Source organism: Chionomys nivalis, chromosome 8 (genome assembly GCF_950005125.1).
Source record: "Chionomys nivalis chromosome 8, mChiNiv1.1, whole genome shotgun sequence".
In the NCBI taxonomy this organism is placed as follows: Eukaryota; Metazoa; Chordata; class Mammalia; order Rodentia; family Cricetidae; genus Chionomys; species Chionomys nivalis.
Window position 1 is genome coordinate 78,750,243 of NC_080093.1, and position 20,205 is coordinate 78,770,447.

The 20,205-nt window shown below is 37.1% G+C and overlaps 1 protein-coding gene across 4 annotated transcripts in view; it reads left to right on the forward strand.

The window, feature by feature from the left end:
* The window catches only part of Smg1 (SMG1 nonsense mediated mRNA decay associated PI3K related kinase), a 102,076-nt gene that overhangs the window by 23,243 nt on the left and 58,628 nt on the right, over positions 1 to 20,205 (forward strand). For 2 of the 4 annotated variants that reach the window (XM_057779857.1, XM_057779859.1), the window contains 10 exons: positions 3,154 to 3,317; positions 4,037 to 4,192; positions 7,362 to 7,498; positions 8,729 to 8,787; positions 10,032 to 10,245; positions 13,734 to 13,859; positions 14,243 to 14,315; positions 15,274 to 15,371; positions 17,037 to 17,210; positions 19,296 to 19,520. In XM_057779857.1, coding sequence (XP_057635840.1) covers positions 3,154 to 3,317; positions 4,037 to 4,192; positions 7,362 to 7,498; positions 8,729 to 8,787; positions 10,032 to 10,245; positions 13,734 to 13,859; positions 14,243 to 14,315; positions 15,274 to 15,371; positions 17,037 to 17,210; positions 19,296 to 19,520 — 1,426 coding nt within the window. Of the gene's footprint in view, positions 1 to 3,153; positions 3,318 to 4,036; positions 4,193 to 7,361; positions 7,499 to 8,728; positions 8,788 to 10,031; positions 10,246 to 13,733; positions 13,860 to 14,242; positions 14,316 to 15,273; positions 15,372 to 17,036; positions 17,211 to 19,295; positions 19,521 to 20,205 lie in introns of those variants that run through there. The other 2 variants (XM_057779858.1, XM_057779861.1) reach the window with 2 other exon arrangements.

The window sequence follows — 20,205 nt, forward strand, 5'->3', positions numbered from 1 at the left end:
TGGGGTGGTCTTATCTTGTTGGTGCTAACAACCTAATATAGTTTCTGAGACATAAGCAGTTTAGATATTGTAAAAGTAGCTGTTTCATATAAATGCTCAGCTTTTTTGTGCATTTTGCTTCAAAGTACATGTATTTAATGCTGGCTGGAAATACAAGTTTGCATTCCAAGTGCCTAACTCGGAGAACATTTGATACGGCTCTGATGCAGTGGTTCTGGCCTACTGAATTGTTACTACATTTTTTTCAAACCTAATTTTGTGATGAAAAAATTTCAGTGTTCATAACTCTTGGGAGTTAAAAACCTGTGTTTCTAATGAATTAGGAAATCACTCGTGGTTTTGTAAACATAATGTGAAATCAGATGAACCTAGTTAGTTAGAAATTTGTTGATAGCAATAAACTGCTTAATTTCTTTGTTGATGAACGTAAACTGCTTTATAGTTAGTGTAAAAACTTTTGATTGCGTTTATATGCTCATGGACTGCTTATATGCTTTTAGCTTGGAAAACTGGAATTCATTTTGAGTTATGGCCATAATAACTCTTAAGTACCATGCAAGCTATGTATTTAAGTATTTTTTTCCTTACGTGAGCCTCACAACAGCCTTGTATGTTAGATAGGTATCAATCTGTATTTTATACAAGAGAAACAAAGGCCTGGAAATCAAAGAACTGTGTGTCTTTACTGCACTGGGGCTATGGTTGCTGGGAATTGAACTCAGAACCTTTAGACAAGCAAGCAGTGCTCTTAACCACTGAGCCATCTCTCCAGCCCAGCTCAGATGCTTTTAACTTGCATGATCTGAGTCTCATGTTACTGCTTTTTCACCAGAAAGTGCTACAGTTAGTATAGTTTGGGCAACATGTGAGCTTAATAATTGGAAATGCCAGCATGTGTAAACATCATCAGTAGGTGAGTTTTGCATATCAGACTTAGTCATGTGTTTATCTGATTTGTGCATTTACTAAGTTATTTTTTTTTCCAGGTTGAATTAGGTGAACGCTCTCCTCTCCTACTCCTATTCCCCCCCGCCCCCCTCCCGCATGGAAGCCCATAAACTCCTTTCCTTCAGTATTTTCTTGAAACCATTATAATGCATTTATAATGCATTTGTTGATTATAGGTGCACATTTAATAGTACTATTCCCCCCAAGGTATTTTAGTGCATGGTTTTTATTTCTCTGCATTAGAAGAATTGTCTTTGTCTGTAAGGACACAAACTGCATGCTTTAAGAAGACATTTCACCCTTAGCAGTTTTAGGATGTTAGGTTATGGCATTGACTCAGATTTTCTAGTTACGGTTTCAAGTTTAATTGGACCTTTTCTGCTTTCTGTATCATCAGGAATTGCAGAAAATAAAGACCAAGATGTCCAGTTGGTGGGGGCAAGAACAGTATTAATAAAGTATAAAAAAGGAGCATATGTGCAAAAATCCTGCTGCCTTTTCTCATATAAGAGAGGAACATAGGCTCATTCTATTTTTGTCAATGCCCTAAGGCTTTCTGAAATGATCATGAGTTTGGGTAGTTTGTTTGTTCTGTGTTACTGATTACTAAACCTAGAACTTTGTTTGTAGTACGCAAGGAGCTCTAAACTGCCCTTCCCTATCCATCAGATTTTTATGAGGCAGGATGTCACTAAATTGTCTAGGGTTGACTTTGACTTGTGATTTCAACCTCTGAGTAGCTGAGATTGAAGGCCTTCATCACCGGTCTAGCTCAGAAGACATTTGTAATGAATATAGAAATTGCTGCTATTCATTCATTACTGCTGTTATTTTTTTAATGAATTTCTTTTTTTCTTAGGGGAAAATCAAGAAAACAACAGTTACTTTTATTTTTCATATGCTATGATATTTGATTTCCTTAACAGTTTATGATTGATAACTAGAAGAATAAGATTCATAAAAATCTTGTAGCTTGCTTTGGTTTTTTTTATTTCACTGAGGACATTGAGGCATAGTGCTAATTGGAGCTGATAGTTGGATAAGATACTGCTTTTGTCTTGTGCTTCACTACTTGTTTGTTAATACCCAAGTGTCAGGTATTATTCTGACAGTATTTACATTACTGGCCCCAGCCTTCAGATTCAGCATGACTGGAATTCCGAGACTTTGCCTTTTCTCTTAATTTTGTTTGCTGGGCTGGTGAGTTGACTTATTGTGTAAGTGCTCTTGTTGCCAAGCCTGATACCTCAGTTCTGTCCTTAGGAACTGCATGGTGGAAGGTGAGAGCTGACTGCCATAAATGGTCATTTTTAACTTTTATATGTTTGCTGTGGTACTTGTGGACATATACACACACCCCTACTGAGAGATACACTTACAATAAATAGTTAAATGTAATATTTAACTTTAATCCTTCCTTTTCAACTAAGTTTAATTGGCATTCTTTTCAGTGAAGGCATTAAAATATAGCCAAGCATAAACATGATCTTCCTTTTAGTTGGTATGTTCTTATAACCTACTTGCTTTTCAAATACCAGTGTGTATTTTCTTGCCAGATATTAGAGGACTAAGTTGAGAGAGTTCAGTAGACATTGCCATGAGGTACTAAGTTTACAAGGAATTTTGGAATTCCAGTCTCTTTGATATGCTGACAGTAAAGTCCTAGGACTGGGGAGATGGCTCAGTCCATAAAATGCTTGAATTGAACCCCCAGCACCCATATAAAAACAAACAAACAAACAAAAAACTAGGAGTAGTAGCTGTGTTTGTAATACCAGCTGAGGAAAAACAGGGATAGGCAGATTCATGGAGCGTCCTCCCCTATCCAGCCAGCTTGATTGATTGATGTACCTGAGGTCCCAGCAAAGCAGAGCTTGACCTAGACCTGTTAGTCTCCATACATGCGCACATATCTTGCATGCATACTCTCTTCTCCAAAAAAGTAAATTAACTAAATGAGCAAATTAACATGAGTTGTTCACTGTAATACAAGTGGCTCTTCAGTAGGAGAGCATGAACAGCAGGGAGCTCATCTCTTAGCAGTTTCTTCGTAGTTGAAAGACTTACTAGACAGTGGAGTGCTTGATAGAGTTGTGACTGAACATAAAGGTTAGAGGAGAGAGACGCTGTGTAGCTTTGGCTATTAAGACATTTGCTTAAACCTCTAATATTTTTCTTTTTTTTCTTCTCTTTTTTTCCCCCCAGAACTGATAGTGCATCAGCCGACCCAGATACTTTAAAATACTCCTCTTCCAGAGATAGGGGTGTTTCTTCCTCTTATGGACTGCAACCTTCAAATTCAGCTGTGGTGTCTCGGCAAAGGCACGATGATACCAGAGGCCATGTCGACATACAGAATGACGAAAAGGGTATACATGCTACATACATACATACAGATAGATAGATAGATAGATAGATAGATAGATAGATAGATAGATAGATAGATAGATTGATTTATTTTCTATTGCTGGAGCATGTTATTGTTTTCGATGGGCTTCTCTGTTTTTGTTGGTCTCTGTCACTTTTCTCTCCCTCTCTCTCTTTCTCTCTTCCCCCTTCCTTCTCTCTATTCATTTTCTAATGTATTGAAAAGATAGGTATCAGATACAGTATTTTTGAAAACTTCAAAAGTTTGTCCATTTTACATTTATTTATTTATTTAGGTTTTTCAAGACAGGGTATCTCTGTGTATGTTTGGTTGTCCTGGAACTCACTCTGTAGACCAGACTGGCTTCAAAACTCCCAGAGATCCACCTGCCTCTGCCTCCCCAGTGCTGAGATCAAAGATGTACGTCACCATATAGTTTAAATGCATTGTCCACTTGTAACACTTGAGGTTCCCCAGGCTACTATCTCTTGTTTACTCATCCAAAATGTGTGTAAGCAGAGTGTAAAATTTGCCTGAATTTAACTTTTGTTTCTCTTTTTAACTTCCAATGAAAGAATCAAAATGATTTGGAGTCGAGTAGCATAGGGAAGATAGGGGAGAAGCCTAGGCTGTATGTAAATGGGTAAGATCCTGAACTGTTAGTTGAGGGAGTGAAAAAAGGACCCTGTTAAGATAATGTAAACATTTACTTTTTTTCAGGTGGCTACAGTGTCAATGGAGGATCTGGGGAAAATACTTATGGTCGGAAGTCGTTGGGGCAAGAGCTGAGGGTTAACAATGTGACCAGCCCTGAGTTTACCAGTGTTCAGCATGGCAGTCGTGCGTTAGCCACCAAAGACATGAGGAAATCACAGGGTAAGAAAGACTTGAAACCAATGTTGACCACATTCACTTCTCGTGGTCATGAGCAGATAAGTGCAGTTGTAAAGCATACAGGTGGCTGCATTTTATACTATTTCCCCTGAATTGCTAGCTTATAAAAAATGTTACAAGTTTGAGTAAGATGTTAAAGGGTTTCTGAATGTATAGTAGATATGCTAAGTCCTGTATACATATTGGACCTTTTCTTAAAGTTAAATATAACTGCACTTTGTCTTCTGTTGCAGATTTTCCAGTGTACAAGTGGAAAATCATTCAGGGTAGTAAAGATAATGTGTATTCCAGCCAGGTGTAGTGGTACATCCCTTTAATCCCAGCACTCAGGAGGTATAGAGGCAGGTGTAGCTCTGAGTTCAAGTCCAGTCTGGTCTACATAGTGAATTCCAGGACAACCAGAGCTATATATAATAGAGAAACCCTGCCTCAAAACAGACTAAACAAAACAAATCCAAAAACCTAAAAAATAATGTGTATTTCTTTTATTAAAGGGAAGTAAAATTTTATTGATAAAGCTGTGTACAAAGTTGAGGTTTCTAATATAAATGGTTTATATAATTGCTTTTTGCACAGTGTAGTTTGTTTTATATGTACCTTGGTGAACATTTTGTGTGTATCATAAACATACCAAACTTTTAGAAAATGCATTTAACAGACTGGGTGGTTGTGGTGCGTGCCTTACTTAATCCCAGCATATGGGAGGCAGAGGTAGGCAGAACTCTTAGTTCCAAGCCAGCTTGGTCTAAAGAGCTATTTCCAGGACAGCCAAGGTTACACAGTAAAACCCTGTCTCGAAAAACAAAACAGCAACAACATAAACTTAACTTTTAACTTTTCAAAAACTGCTTTCTTGGTCTGGAGGATGATGCAATAAAATTAGGAGCACTTGTTGCTTTTATATCTGGGTTTGATTTCTAATATCTGCAGGGTGGTTCACAATCATCCATAATTCCATCACCAGGAGATTTGGGGTCTCTTCTGACTTCTGTGGGCACCAAGAACATATATAACGCACATGTATACATGCAGATAAAATAAATAAATCTCTCTTTCTCTCTCTCACACACAAACTGATTATTTTTTTTTTGATGAAATTTCAGAGTTAGAATGGCTAAGTTAAAGGTTCTGCTACTGCCTCAAAGTGTTTGCAGTTTCAAGACTTAAGATTATAGAAGATAGGAGGTGACTCTAACATTTATTTCATCTAGTTCCCTTCTTCATATACTCTTGAGTTGTGAGAATTTTTGCTTTTGGTTGAAGAAATTAGAGCACAGGTGATATAATGGTATTTTCCCTTTCCGTCTTTATTGACCTACCTTGTGGGTTATGGGTTTGTTAAAAAAAAAATCTTTTCCCTTCTTCCAGACATAGTAGTTTCTTAAATGTTCATTTTGAGACTTGAGAAATGAAACTCACTGTTATATAGTGAGAATTCTAATTGATCTTTTTTTTTTAATATTTATTTATTATATATACAATATTCTGTCTGTGTGTATGTATGCAGGCCAGAAGAGGGCACCAGAGCTCATTACAGATGGTTGTGAGCCACCATGTGGTTGCCGGGAATTGAACTCAGGACCTTTGGAAGAGCAGGCAATGCTCTTAACCACTGAGCCATCTCTCCAGCCCTCTAATTGATCTTAATAATAAAAACCCAGAGTCAGATATCGAGGTAAATGCTGAAAGATCAGAGAAGTAAAGGAGCCAGCCACTTTTTACTTCTACCAAATCCTCAGACCGAAGGGGACAAGATCCTGTCTCCATGAATCCTCAGCCTGAGCTCCTGTCTCCTCCTGCCTTCTTCTTTCCGCCCAGCCATATCCCTTTCTGTCTCCACCTGAGTGCTGGGATTAAAGGCATGTGACTCCCAAGTACTGGAATTAAAGGTGTGAGTCACCACTGCCTGACTTGGTTTCACTTTTAGACTGGACTCTTGTAGCCCAGGGTGGCCTTGAACTCACAGAGATCTGCCTCTGCTGGGATTAAAGGTGTGTGCCGTCACTGCCTGGTTCGTCTCTATGGCTAGCTAGTAACTTAGCTCTGCACTCTGATCTTAAAGCAAGTTTTATTTACTAGATCACAAACAAATATAACCACACTGTTAAGTGTGGTTTGTTGTTTACACACTCAATGGCTAGCTAAAATCACTTTGTTTATATTTACGGTCCTGGGGGCTAGAGTGGTGGCTCAGTAGTTAAGATCACTTGCTGTTTTTGCAGAGGACCCAGTTTTAATTCCCAGCACCCACTTGATGCCTCGTAACCACTTATAAGTCCAGTTTGAGGGAATCTGGCGCCCTATTTGGGCTCCTGTGGGTACCAGGGATATACACAGTGTACTTGCATACACATAGGTAAAATACCTTTATTCTAAAATAAATATAGAATGCAGCCTTCATATTTAGAATGTCAGAAGTGTTAAGCACTGATGGTGTGTTTGTGCTCTGCTTGCAACTAGAAAAAGAAGAAAGGTCTGGGACTACTTTAATGGTGATGCCATGGTGTTCACACTGCAAGTGGTAGTTAGATGTTGATCAAATTGAATGTGTAATTTCAGTTTGCCTGAACTTTGTGCTAGAGAAATGGTAATACTATGAAGAAGAGGTTTCCTGCAGGGGCCTCTCTTCAGTTAGAAATAGAAGCATGACCCTTTCTTACTATAGAGACATCACCCTGGGCTTGTCGTTATTGCCTATTCCCACTTTCTTTCTTGGTTTTTGTGTTTTGTTTTTCTTGGGATGACTTCTTTGTTTTGCTCAGGTTAATCTAAAAAACTTGTAGACTCAGAATTGTTAGGAGTGGTTGGGACTGCAAGTATTTGCCATCCTCCCCCCGCTTTTTTTTAACCTAGATACTGAAAACAGCTCAGAATGGAACTGAAAAAAAAGTTCTATGCCTTTCTTTTTTTCTTCCTCATCTGTCTTCTTCAATGGGGTGCTTACTTTGCTGAGTGTTTTTCATTCATTTTATTTTTGATAAGGGTTTTTTGGAGTTTGTGGAACTGTGTCCAGGCATTCTTCTATAGATACAAAGAGAGCTTAACAGAAGAGAAATCAGTACACTGGGTTTTGATAATACTTCAGAATGCCTGAACTATATGCTTCATATTTTTAGTCTATTAGGCGGCCATGAAATGTTTATCTTCACAGAGCGATCGATGTCGTACTCGGATGAGTCTCGACTGTCGAATCTTCTTCGGAGGATCACCCGGGAAGATGACAGAGACCGAAGACTGGCTACTGTAAAGCAGCTGAAGGAGTTTATTCAGCAGCCAGAAAATAAACTGGTGAGTAAACATGCTTGGAGTTGCTGAGGATCTTAGTGTTCTTAGAGTACATAAGGTGATTCTGTGTTGGGAGGTTTCGACAAGAAATGGTTTGCTTCTAGGAAAAAAAAGTTTCCTTAGCTCTGTACTTGACTTATGTTAGGGTGCTAATGTTTTGCTCCTAATGTATCATTTATCTATGATGGCTATTGTTGGAGTCACTTTGGCATCTTTTTTCATAAAGTGCATTTTAAAAAACATAATTTAGCTTGTGGATAACCCTGTTGTCCGTAGACGTTTTCTTTGACAGGACAACATATTTCTATGTTTTTATACATAAAATAGAAGTATGGGGTACATGTTTTATGCATGTAAGTCTGGTCTAGTGATCAGGGCTAAAGAAATGGAAAAACTGGGGCTGTAGAGACGGCACTGAGATTAAGGGTGTCTACTGCTCTTACAGAGGTATTGAGTTGGTTCCCAGCTCACAATTGCCTATAACATCAGCTCCAGGTGATTGGACACTTCTGGTCTCTAAGAGTACTTGTGCATAGTACACATATCATTTTAATAATGGAAAAATGGAAAAGCTCTTTAAAAGACATTTTTTAGAGGCAGTTAGAAAATATTTCTTTCTGGGTGGTGATGGCGCCTGCCTTTTATCCCGGCACTTGGGAGGCAGAAGTAGGTGGATCTCTGTGAGTTTGAGACCAACCTTGTCTACAAAGTGAGTTCCAGAACAGCCAGAGCTATACAGAGAAACCCTGTCTCACTAAGAGGAAAAAAACTATTACTTTACTCATAAGTAATTTTTTTGATGTTAAAAGCTTGATACAGGAGAAAATTAGTAAGAATGGCATGTAGTAAGGCAGAAAGCAAGCTCATCCCCTCAAAATTTATTATAAAAGACTTTGATATACAGCAAGTAGAAAGATGTACCGTGAAGCTCGTGCTTCCACCCCTAGATTCTGTCATTGGTATGTCACTGTATTCTTTTAATACCTCTCCATCCCCTTATCATTCCATTTTAATTTTCATTTAAAATGAGCTTGACTATACTTTGCTGATGATTACAACTCTTGTTTCCTGTGAGTTTCTTTTATAGCTTGAAGGGACATATGCCCTCCTCATGTGATTGATGACTGGCAATAACAGCAGACTGAGATGCTGAATAATCATATCTAAATAGAAAAATAAAGTATACAGTGCTGCTTTTAAATAGGAATCTGAAGTTTTTATAATTTTTTTAAGGTACTAGTTAAACAGTTGGATAATATCTTGGCTGCTGTCCATGATGTGCTTAATGAAAGGTAAGTAACTAATAATGGTCACATATAGGTGACCTTGAAAGTAATTGTAGAAATTATTAAAATATGCATGATGTACCCTGGGCCTTATTTATGAATATCATTAAGTCTTCATACTATTCTTAACCTGTTATTTATTCATTAATTTTTGTTGAGTACAAATGGAATCTACTTGGAAGAGAATTCTTCTTTCTTAAGCATTGGCCTGAAAAAAGACATGAACTGATGCCAGCTAGCGTGCATGAAAGTTACTGTTTCAGGGAGTTTAAAATGCTTAAGAGAGGAGAGGAAAAGGTGAACTTCATATTTTAAATCATCTTTAGGCTTCTTAAAGATGTTCAGTGATTCCAAAGAACAGCAGTATTGGAAGCAGGTCACTGATGGTTTTACTTAATTTCTTGATGCTATACTTAGTACTGGCTGTTATCCCTTTAAGTTTGTGTGGTTTATCTACTAAACATTTCCTACTTCACAGTCATTACATGTTGGGTGTTATTACAAATGTAGTGCATTTTCTAATATTTTCTTGCTACCTCTTTCTGTGAATCAGAAGTGGAACTTAGCCTGAATTTTAGCACTTCATAGCCTTAAAAAAAAAGAGATTTATTTATTTATTTATTTATTTATTTATTTATTTATTTATTTATTATGTATACAGCATTCTGCCTCCATGTCTGCTGCAGGCCAGAAGAGGGCACCAGATCTCTTTACAGGTGGCTGTGAGCCACCATGTGGTTGCTGGGAATTGAACTCAGGACCTCTGGAAGAGTAGTCAGTGCTCTTAACCCTTAAGCCATCTCTCCAGCCCACTTTATAGCTTTTTTAGTGTTTCTTTGTAAATGATTTTGTAAAGAAATCTAATGTCTGACAGAGGGGCTTTTGAACATTAGAGAATACAGAGGATACGTATGCAGAATGGGTTAAATTCTACCTTTTTATTTAGTTTGAGCTTTGAAAAGTCATTTAGGAATTCTTTAATACATAGGAGACATTCTTTTGTAAAAAGTGTCATACTTAAAAAAAAAAAAAGGTGGGAGGTTGTTGAGCACACCTTTAATCCCAGCACTCGGGATGCAGAGGCAGGCGGATCTTTGTGAGTTTGAGTCCAGCCTGGTCTACAGAGCTAGTGCCAGGACAGCCAAGGCTACACAGAGAAACCCTGCCTGGAGGGGGAAAAGGTGTCCTATTTTCATCCTTGAAAACTAATGCCTTTTGTGTGTGTTTTGTTTGTATTAAAATAAACACAGTAGCAAGTTGCTTCAGGAGTTGAGGCAGGAGGGAGCTTGCTGTCTTGGACTTCTCTGTGCTTCTCTGAGCTATGAGGCTGAGAAGATCTTCAAATGGATTTTTAGCAAATTTAGCTCTTCTGCTAAAGATGAAGTGAAGCTGCTCTACCTGTGCGCCACTTACAGAGCGTTGGAGACTGTTGGGGAGAAGAAAGCCTTTTCTTCCGTGATGCAGGTGAGAGCCAGGGACCCATAATGGAGTGGAGTGAGGTGGGGGACAAAGTGGAAGATGGGGCTTACCTGTCTACTGTTGGACACAACACTGGGCAAATGAAATGCAGTTTGAGTAAAGTTAGGTTTAAAGTAATTTAATTTTAAGCATTTTTGTCTGTTTGTGTTTTAGAAGCTTTTCTTTGCAGTTAGTTACTTAATACTAGAGTGACTTGCAAATTTAAAGTAGGAACTAGGCTCAAAGAGTTGGGCTGGAGGGGCCCTCACAGTTTTTGAAAGAGAAAAAAGCTAAACATCACAACTAATTTCTAGATCTTTTTTCCTCTCCTCCCCGTCACACTTCCCTAAGTTTTAGGTTTGCTAAGTCAAAAATTATTTATCTAAATAATGCAAACACTAATTTATGAATGTATTCCATTCTGTTTCACTTCTGAATGTCTGGGTATATGGAAAAGCTCATTCCCAAGTTAGGGTTTTGTTTTGTTAGGGCTTTTTTTAAAAAAAAATATTTATTATTATGTATACAATATTCTGTCATGTATACAATATTCTGTCTGTGTATGTCTGCAAGGCCAGAAGAGGGCACCAGACCTCATTACAGATGGTTGTAAGCCACCATGTGGTTGCTGGGAATTGAACTCAGGACCTTTGAAAGAGCAGGCATTGCTCTTAACCACTGAGCCATCTCTCCATGTTAGGGCTTTTTGAGATAGGCTCTTACTGTGTTGCATAAACTGTCCTCCAGTGTCTCACCTTTCTGAATGCCAGGACTATATGTACTGTATCTGATTTTCCAGTTTAATAAGAGTAACATTTATGTCATATTTTTGTCGTGGAAATGTAAACTAAACAGCATAGCAGCAAATTGGTCTGATTTTACACATTTTTATATAATTGATTCCTGACTGTAGTTCAAAGATTTCAAATCCACGGGAAGATGTATAGATGCAGTTTGATAAGATCCCTGCTTAATCACATTTTGCTGACAGCTGTTTTATTTATTTTTTACAAATGTTCACTTCTCCTAGTTTTTTTTTTTAAAGATTTATATATTTATTATGTATCCTGTGTTCTGCTTGCATGCATGACTGCACACCAAAAGATGGCACCAGGTTTCATTATAGATGGTTGTGAGCCACTATATGGTTGCTGGGAATTAATTCAGGACTTCTGGAAGAGCAACCAGTGCTTTTAACCTCTGAGCCGTCTCTCCAGCCCCACTTTTTGTTTTGTAAGTCAGGATCTCACTCTGTTGTCCAAATTGGCATGAAACTCATGATGATCCTTTTGAGTCAGCTTTCCAAATGCGGGAAGAACAAGGGTGTACTTACTATATCCAGCTTATAGGTTTCTTTATCATTTTTGGTAGTCAAAGTATGTGTGGTATGCACATGTGGAGACTAGAGGTAAGTATTGGGTGTTTTCTTCTATTGCTTTCCATTTTAGTTTTTTGAGACAGAGTTTCTCACTGCCTGGTCAGCAAACTCCAGAAACCTGTCTGTCTCAGTTTTTCTCCCCTCATAGTGCTTGAGTTACAGACATGTGTCAACACATCTGGCCTTTATTGGGTGCTGGTGATTGAACCCAGGTCTTCATGCTGTATGACAGGCACTTCACCAACTGAACCATCTCCCCGTCCCTTACAGTTGTTTTATTTTCACATGAACACTTTTGTGGAAGTATTTGAAGATAAATACATAGACAGTTCACTCTGTTAGTGTATCAGTATATATCACTGAAGAATAAGCCTGTTCCCTTCTGTAGCAGCAATATTACACACTTAACAAAGCATTTTATGGCCCATACAATGTTTAAGTGTCTGTAATTGCGCTTAAGGTGCCATGTGCATCTATGGTTACCCTACCCAGGATCCCTTGGCTTTTTAAATTTTTCTTACACTAATAGTTTTCCATACCCAGTCCTTATTTTATTATACATGCTACTTTCTTCCTCGTTCCCCCCCCCCCCATTTTTTAAAAATGGCTGAACCTTCCTGATTAGAGTCAGCTGAAACATTTTTTTTTTAAGTCAGGAATGCATGATGGGTTCATTACAGGCACCTGATAGCAGCTTGTCCCTCCGTTGGACTTGAAGAGTGATCCCTGGTTGAGGGAATGATCATCAGATTTTACTATAAAGCTTCTTTTCCCTTTCAAATGAGCAGTCTGGGTCTGCTCATCTTTGGATGTATTGATATTTTAGTAATGTTTCATTCAGTGATTTCTAAGAGTCCAGATTGTAACATTGGCTACTACAAAATGGTGACTTTAAAATTCTAGCTTTACCTTTTAAGAAGATTAATTTATGTTATGTTTTCTGAGTGTTGTATGTGCAACAATTTGCTTGTGTGGGGCCAGCACAGGATATAAAAAGGTATCAGATCCCTTGGAACTCAATTTACAGATAGTTGTGAGCTCTTCTGTGGGTGTTGAACCCAGGTACTCTTGAAGAACATCAAGTATTCTTAGGTGCAGCCCTGCATTATAACCCTTTATTACACACCTGTGTATGTACATGTACACGTGTATGTATGTAATACATGTATGTATGTAAAGAACTTTTCTATTTGAGGAAAGTGGTTTTTAGCAGCTGCGTAAGTGATAGGTCTATTTTCATTATATATAGTCAGTGGAAAGAAGCCAGAATGTCACCTGTAGGAATCCATTCTAATTAACTCTCTGAGATCATTTTGATAAAAACAAAATGAATAAAATAAATTTTGCTTTAAAGCATATTAATTATTTAAGATTTACTCTGAAAAAAATTCCTTTTTATTCTTTGATGTTTTAAAAAAAGACCTTAGTTTGTAACCCACGCTTTTTTTGTCTATTTATTTTTCCCCAGTCTCCCAAATGTTGGGGCTATAGGCCCCGTGCCAAGGTTCCTAGCTTTACCCTACATGATGAATTGTTTAGTAATTGAGATGTTTAAGGAAATCAGTTTCCAAAGTACATCTTACCTTTCTGGGGGGTGCTGGTGGATAGAATTATTTATCTCCGGCTGGCTTTCTGTGTGGACCAGACTAGCCTTGAACTCTCAGAGATCTACTTTCCTCTGCCTCTTGAGTACTGGGATTAAAGGCATGTGCCATCGTGTCTGGTTACATCTTATGTTTGTACTTTAAATTCAGTCACAGCCACAGAGTTAGTATGAATAATGGACATAGGTGTTTTTCACCCCTAAAGTTAATTGATCAGAAAGGAAAAGTCTTAATAGATATTAAAATAGATATTAAAATAGAGAGCAGTATTGATTTTTATCCTAATATATTGAATGAACACTTTTAAAAAAAATTAAAGCAATAGAATTTTTCTTTTGAAAGTACTGAACATGAAATATTTACATAATGTAGTAATTTGTGCTTTCTAGTTTTATATTTTATGCATTATTGAAAAAGTTTATTTTCTTTGGTCTCATAATCAGTTGTGAAGTGAAACTGTTTGTTTTCTCCCTACATTGTCAAATGTTTAGGATTGTAATTTTGCTTTTCAGCTCGTGATGACCAGCCTACAATCCATTCTTGAAAATGTGGATACACCAGAATTACTTTGCAAATGTGTTAAATGCATTCTTTTGGTGGCTCGATGCTACCCTCATATTTTCAGCACCAATTTTAGGGTGAGTTTCTTATTCCCACTGTTCTCTCATGGTGGTATGATTCTATGAAGAAGTGGGTCATCAGATAGGAAAGAAGCTTCTGACTTTTTGGATATAATCAGTGATGTTTTGGAGGAAAGGGGTTTATTGGCGCAGTAATATCACAACAGTGGTGATAATGACAATGGTGATAATATTTTATAAAAAGTAACAGCTGCATTTTTCCCCCTGATATTAATACCTCTTGTATAGAAGAGAAAATATGACTGTAGTTTCTTTTTCTCCTGCCTCTCTAACTCCCATGTCAGGTAGATTGAACAGCTTTTTCTAGGGTCTTTTAATGTGATGTGATCTCACTGATGAAACCTTAAAATGACTGGCCTCATCTTTTTGTCTCCATCAAGGATACAGTTGATATATTAGTTGGATGGCACATAGATCATACTCAGAAACCCTCCCTCACACAGCAGGTGTCTGGTAAGTCCTAACTTGTGTCAGTCCTGTAAGTCTGTGCAAAGAAGTGTTGATCTGATCTAGCAAAAAGGGTTGATTCAGGAAGACAAATTAGCTTTTATCAATGAGCATCATTGGGTAGCTCTGTTGATCTTTACAAAGCAAAATTATGTAGTAAATAGTGGGTTAGGAGAAATCCATATTATAGTGTTACACTCTATGGAAATTTAAAGACTATATCTGAAGTTGTCTGTAACCTAGAATGGAAGATTCTGCTTTTTTTTTTTTTTTTTTTTTTTTATGTGCCTTAATAGTTTACCATGGGTGTTGGGTCCCCTGAAACTGGAGTTACAGACAATTGTGAACTGCCATGTGGGTGCTGGAATTGAACCCAGATCCTCTGGAAGAACAGTCAGTGCTCTTAACGGCTGAGCCATCTCTTTAGACCCCATTTGTTGTTTTTATTGTTGCTTTTATGGTCATTTTAATTAAATGAGCCACAAATAATTGGAAGTTCATCATCTGTGATAGAGAACAAACGATAATTCTTAACTTTTGAAAGAGTATGCCAGTTAGAATGGATGGTGTCATTTCTGCTGTGAAACCAAATGTACATCCTTGGTGACTAGTCATGACCCTGGGATAGAAAGCTAGGTTGATAGTACATGGTGGCATTTAAAATTTTTTTTGTGTGTGTGTTAGGGTGGGGGTGGTGTTTGTGGGTATGGTGACATAGATATTAAATCAGATATAAAAAGATACATGATTTACACACTGATTTCTGTAGAATGTCAATTTTTATAACATTAAGAGGGTTGATTAATCACCAGCATGCCTTTTGTGGCAACTCTAATGTTTTTGATACGGGGTATATTTTAAGAGTAGATAGCTTGAAAGCAGGGTTCATTTTTACTTTTGGTAATCCCTCCCATGCCTTTTTTGCCCCCCCTTTTGATTTCAAAATTTCTTCCGTGATGTCAAGGGTGGTTGCAGAGTTTGGAGCCATTTTGGGTAGCTGACCTTGCATTTTCTACCACTCTTCTTGGTCAATTCCTTGAAGATATGGAGGCATATGCTGAGGTAAGTTGTAGAAAGCCAAATTATTCTCAAAGATAATAAACAGAATTAGGTTTATTTTAAAAATAATTAAGACTGACATTTAAGCAGAAATTAATAAGATCATTGAGATTGTTTTTAAAATTTATTTTATATATATATATATATATGTACACATGTCTGATATTATGCAAAGTTTAAATGTTTTTGATAGCAGGTATTTTTTTTTTTTTTTGAAGGCAAATCTCATAATTAATTCTTTTCTGTTGTTGTTGCCAAAGGGCAGATAAATGCAGTTTAGAAATGAAAAACACCCCTAAAGATGCTGCCCTAGGGTAGCCTGAGGCTCTCATATGCTGTGGAGGACAAGTATTCACTTGCTCCACTGGTGCAGCTGTGTATGAATGTGGTGACTTTGAAGGTGCTTCGTGCATGCAGCCTTTGCCCTTGCTCCTGGCCTCACTGCTGCAGCTCTTTTGTCTACATGTCTTTTGTACCATGGTTCTTGTTTGGCTGGCCCACACACTGAGTTTGCTTTAGTTCTTTGCTAGTATGAGGCAGTAAGAGTTTGTTCATTATTCTACCACTTTCATCACTGATATATTTGTTTGCTTTCTTCAGGAAGAAAGAATAGAATATTATATTTCCGCATTTTTCTTTTGTCCCCCGTGACGTGTAGAATATAGGCCTCCCCATAGAGATTAATCTTTCAAAAACTACCCATTTCCATAGGTAGAAACACTTCCCTTAGGCATTTTAATACTACTTCTCTTTCTCCTTTTTTGGGGGGTACTTAATTATGTATAGAAATATGTTAGTTCTAATACCCAATCTTAATTCTCTTTGGGTATAGCTTAAACTTTCAATTAACTTTTAAGTCTGTATAGTAGGTCTTCAAATTTCTAACCCCTTTCCTTTGGAGTGCAAACTATTACTATATTATTAATTTTTTGGTCAGAAATTATATGGAATTATTTTTTAGTAGAAAACAAATTCTGGAATGCCAAAAATTTGTGCATTTTGTATTTATGCAACAGTATATTATATGTGCATAAGAGTGTTTTGTTTTAACACCTACTGTGTTGATGTAGATCGTTTCCATAATTACCTGGGTTTGTGTGGAATGGTTTAGTTAGAGAACTTTAGGCATATGGAGTCTTATATTTCCTCCTTTAGGCTAAAATTTCTCTTAATTGGTAATCTTTTCTAGGGCTATGTGTGGTTGAACACACCTTTAACTCCAGGATCTGCGAGGCAGAATTAGGCACATCTGTGTGTTGGAGACCATCCTGGTCTACATACTGAGTTCCAGACCCGCAGGGCTACTTAGTGAGACCCTATTTTAAAAGGGGGAGGGGAAAAGAAAACTGCTAATGTTAAGCATCTTTAAGAATTGGGAGACTTATTGGATAAGTCTCTGCTACTCCAGAGGCTGAGTGAGATATGAGGATCGATGGAGCCCAGAAGCCTTGTCAACATAGTAGACTCTATCTGAAAATAAAGTGTTGGGGAATGGGGAGGGGTAGATTGTAAGAAATAGGGACTAGAATTTAGCTCACTACAGACCCCTTGCCTAGTATGTGCTAGGGCTTGGTCTTGATTGCTGGTTACTAGCTTATAGCAATAAAGCCAAAACAAATCCTTCAGTGTACTACTGTTTCAATAGGAATGTTGTATATTTACATCTAGGACCTCAGCCATGTGGCCTCTGGGGAGTCAGTGGATGAAGATGTTCCTCCTCCATCAGTGTCATTGCCAAAGCTGGCAGCACTTCTCCGAGTGTTCAGTACTGTGGTGAGGAGCATTGGGGAGCGCTTCAGCCCAATTCGGGGTCCACCGATTACCGAGGCATATGTCACAGATGTAAGTGTCTTTTTAAAAACCAGGTTGTATTATGAGGGCCTCCTGTACCCAGTAAACTATATTAACCATTTTTGTAAATGTGTTTGTGTCTGGTTACTTTCTTACTCAGAAAAGTAGGGAAGACTGCTTATCAACCACCATCCTCAACATTCTCACCCCACCTAGAAAGGGCTATTCTAAATTTTTACACACCCTTGACATTTCTCTAAGGAGTTCCTTCACAGATGCATGTATTTTTATTTTCTTTGGTACTGGAGGTTGGACCCAGTGCCTTGCATAGACTCTATTCTCATCTGCACCTCATAAAGCACTGAACTTTTTACTCAACTTACACCTACTATTTTCAATATATAATTTAAAATTTTAAAAATAATATTAATTTTTTAAAAAAATCGAGTCTTTTAGTTTTCAACACAATAAGAATAACAGACTATAAAGCATCAGAAGTTATTGTCTTGAGTTGATTGTAAAGAGTATAGTGGAGCCTTTGCCTTGCATGAAAACCCTGAATGCAGTAAAAACAAAAACTGGTCGTTTCTTTTGAGCATGACAACATGAAACTCAGGAGTCAGCCTTTGATGTAAAAAAATTGCTATTTTAAAATATCAGCCTGAAGCTAGGTATGAGAAATGACCAAATTCCTGCACTTGAATGGTCATTGCATGGCGTAGTTTAGCAGAGAGAAATGATCCTTGAGCCTTGCTCTGGAATGAGGAAAGACAGTCTTCACTACTGAAGTGTGCTACTGCTCAGGTACAGTGCTGGCTTTTTAGGGGCCTAACTTTATAGACACATTTCTAGATGAATAAAGTACTGTGTGATTCTTGGTAAGGTCTATGTGTATTAGAGTAGAAGTATTAGACATATATATCTAAGCCTGTGTGTTGATAATTGAAATCTTCAAAATGGCTTAATTTCTGTCTTTTTATTGCTTAAAAAGTTTCTGCTTGAAGAGTGAAGTAGAGACAGTTAACTCAAATAAAAAACAAAAGGAATGGAACGTAAGCTTTTCCAGAATAGGTATATTTTAAATATGTTATGAAGGCCTTTAATTTTGGTTTTTGTGAATAGCATTAATGAAACTTACATACAGATCTTAAAGACAATCCACTGGGTATTATTGATTGATAAAAGATTTGTGACACTTTTTGGCTTGAACTTTTCCATTTTTTAAAAAAGGTCTTATTTGAAATTTAGTAAGTAAATATTGTTACAGCTTAATGATTTCTCTCTCTGTGTGTATGTTGGAAATTATTTGGTTTTTATGATTCTTAATAGAATTGTTCACACCAGGAATTCTTATCTTGAGAAACAACTTCCAGAACTCAGTGGTGGAATGTCTGGCTACAATGGTCGTTGATACACAAACTTTAATATTAGCTTAAAGCAACTTTAGTATTTATTTTGAAAAGATTATTAAAAATCCAAGATCTAGCTGAGTGGTGCCTTTAATCCCAGTGCTCAGAAGGAGGAAGCAGGCAGATATCTGAGTTTGAGACCATCCTGGCCTACAAAGTGAGTTCTAGGACAGCCAGAACTGTTTTACAAAGAAATCCTGACTTGAAAAACAAAAACTAAAACTAAACAAACACACAAAAAACTCCAAAAAACAGAACAACCAAATTAACAACAACAAAAAGTCAAAGATCTGTGTTTAAGCAAATGTGAGCAGGACATTCCTAAGTGTGCTAACTTGTGTATCATAACTATAAAGACACTAAGCTTTAGCCATCTGATAATTTCTAGGAATAAAGGAAGAGTATAAGTGAACTCAAGGGGGGCAAATTCCATTTCTTGTCAAGACAGTAATTTGGAGTACTTTTTAGCCAAAATCTTTTTGTATATAGTATTAAAAGTATTGGCTACCAAGAATTAGAGAACCAACTGTGAACTCTGTGGAGGTGCACATCTGTAAACCAATCTGGGTTAACCTTTGCCCCCATTTCAGTCAAACGGGGAAAACAATCCCCCAAACAATAAAACTGTTAACTGGACAGATAATTTTGAGTTGAAGCTGCATTAAATAGCAAATAGTGGTGTAGAGAAGCTTGTGTTTAAAAAGGTGCTTGTTTTCCCCATTTGCAGGTTCTATACAGAGTAATGAGATGCGTGACGGCTGCAAACCAAGTGTTTTTTTCTGAGGCTGTGTTGACAGCTGCTAATGAGTGTGTTGGTGTTTTGCTCGGCAGCTTGGATCCTAGCATGACTATACATTGTGACATGGTCATTACATATGGATTAGATCAACTGGAGAATTGCCAGACTTGTGGTACCGATTATATCATCTCAGTCTTGAATTTGCTCACATTGGTATGTGAATTATTCCTTTTGTTTTAAATTGTTGTTTATGTAGGTCTGTAAGTTGATGTGGAAGAATCTAAAGAATTTTGCTTCATGTGTTTTAAGAAAGGCTCTGCTTTTATCTTTTTAAGATCCCATTGATAATTCTTAGTTTTCTAGTCCAGTATGCTTTTTTTCTAATAACAAATTGCCTTTAGTGTTTGAGCTCACTTTACTCTTCATTCTCTGACCCTGTGTTGATTACTGGAGAATCACTTGTATGGGAGAAGGTACTTGACTGCTTTCAAAAACCTGCTAAAATTTTATTTCTTAGAAAAAACTTGTATGATTCTTTTTAAATTTATTTTTTTCTTTTCCCTTAATATATTAACTGTACATAACCGCTCCCTTTAAAATATAATGAAATAGTGAATTTTTATACTTAATACTTAGCTCCTGTAGTTAGAAATGCATGTCCTGTCTGGTTTGTGTAGGCTGTTGATTGCCACCTCCTGGCAGTTTATCCAATTTTAGTATTTTAAAGAACTCCTGGTCCTTTTACTGTCCTCATTGTTTTGCCTTTTTTTTTTTAAAAAAAAAAAAAGAATTCCCAACTATGTAATCCTTTTATATTGACATTTTTTTCACTTTGTAATGTGCATTTAAGGTTCTTCCTTGCCTTTTTGTAACTTAAGTAAGCTTATTTTAAAATTTT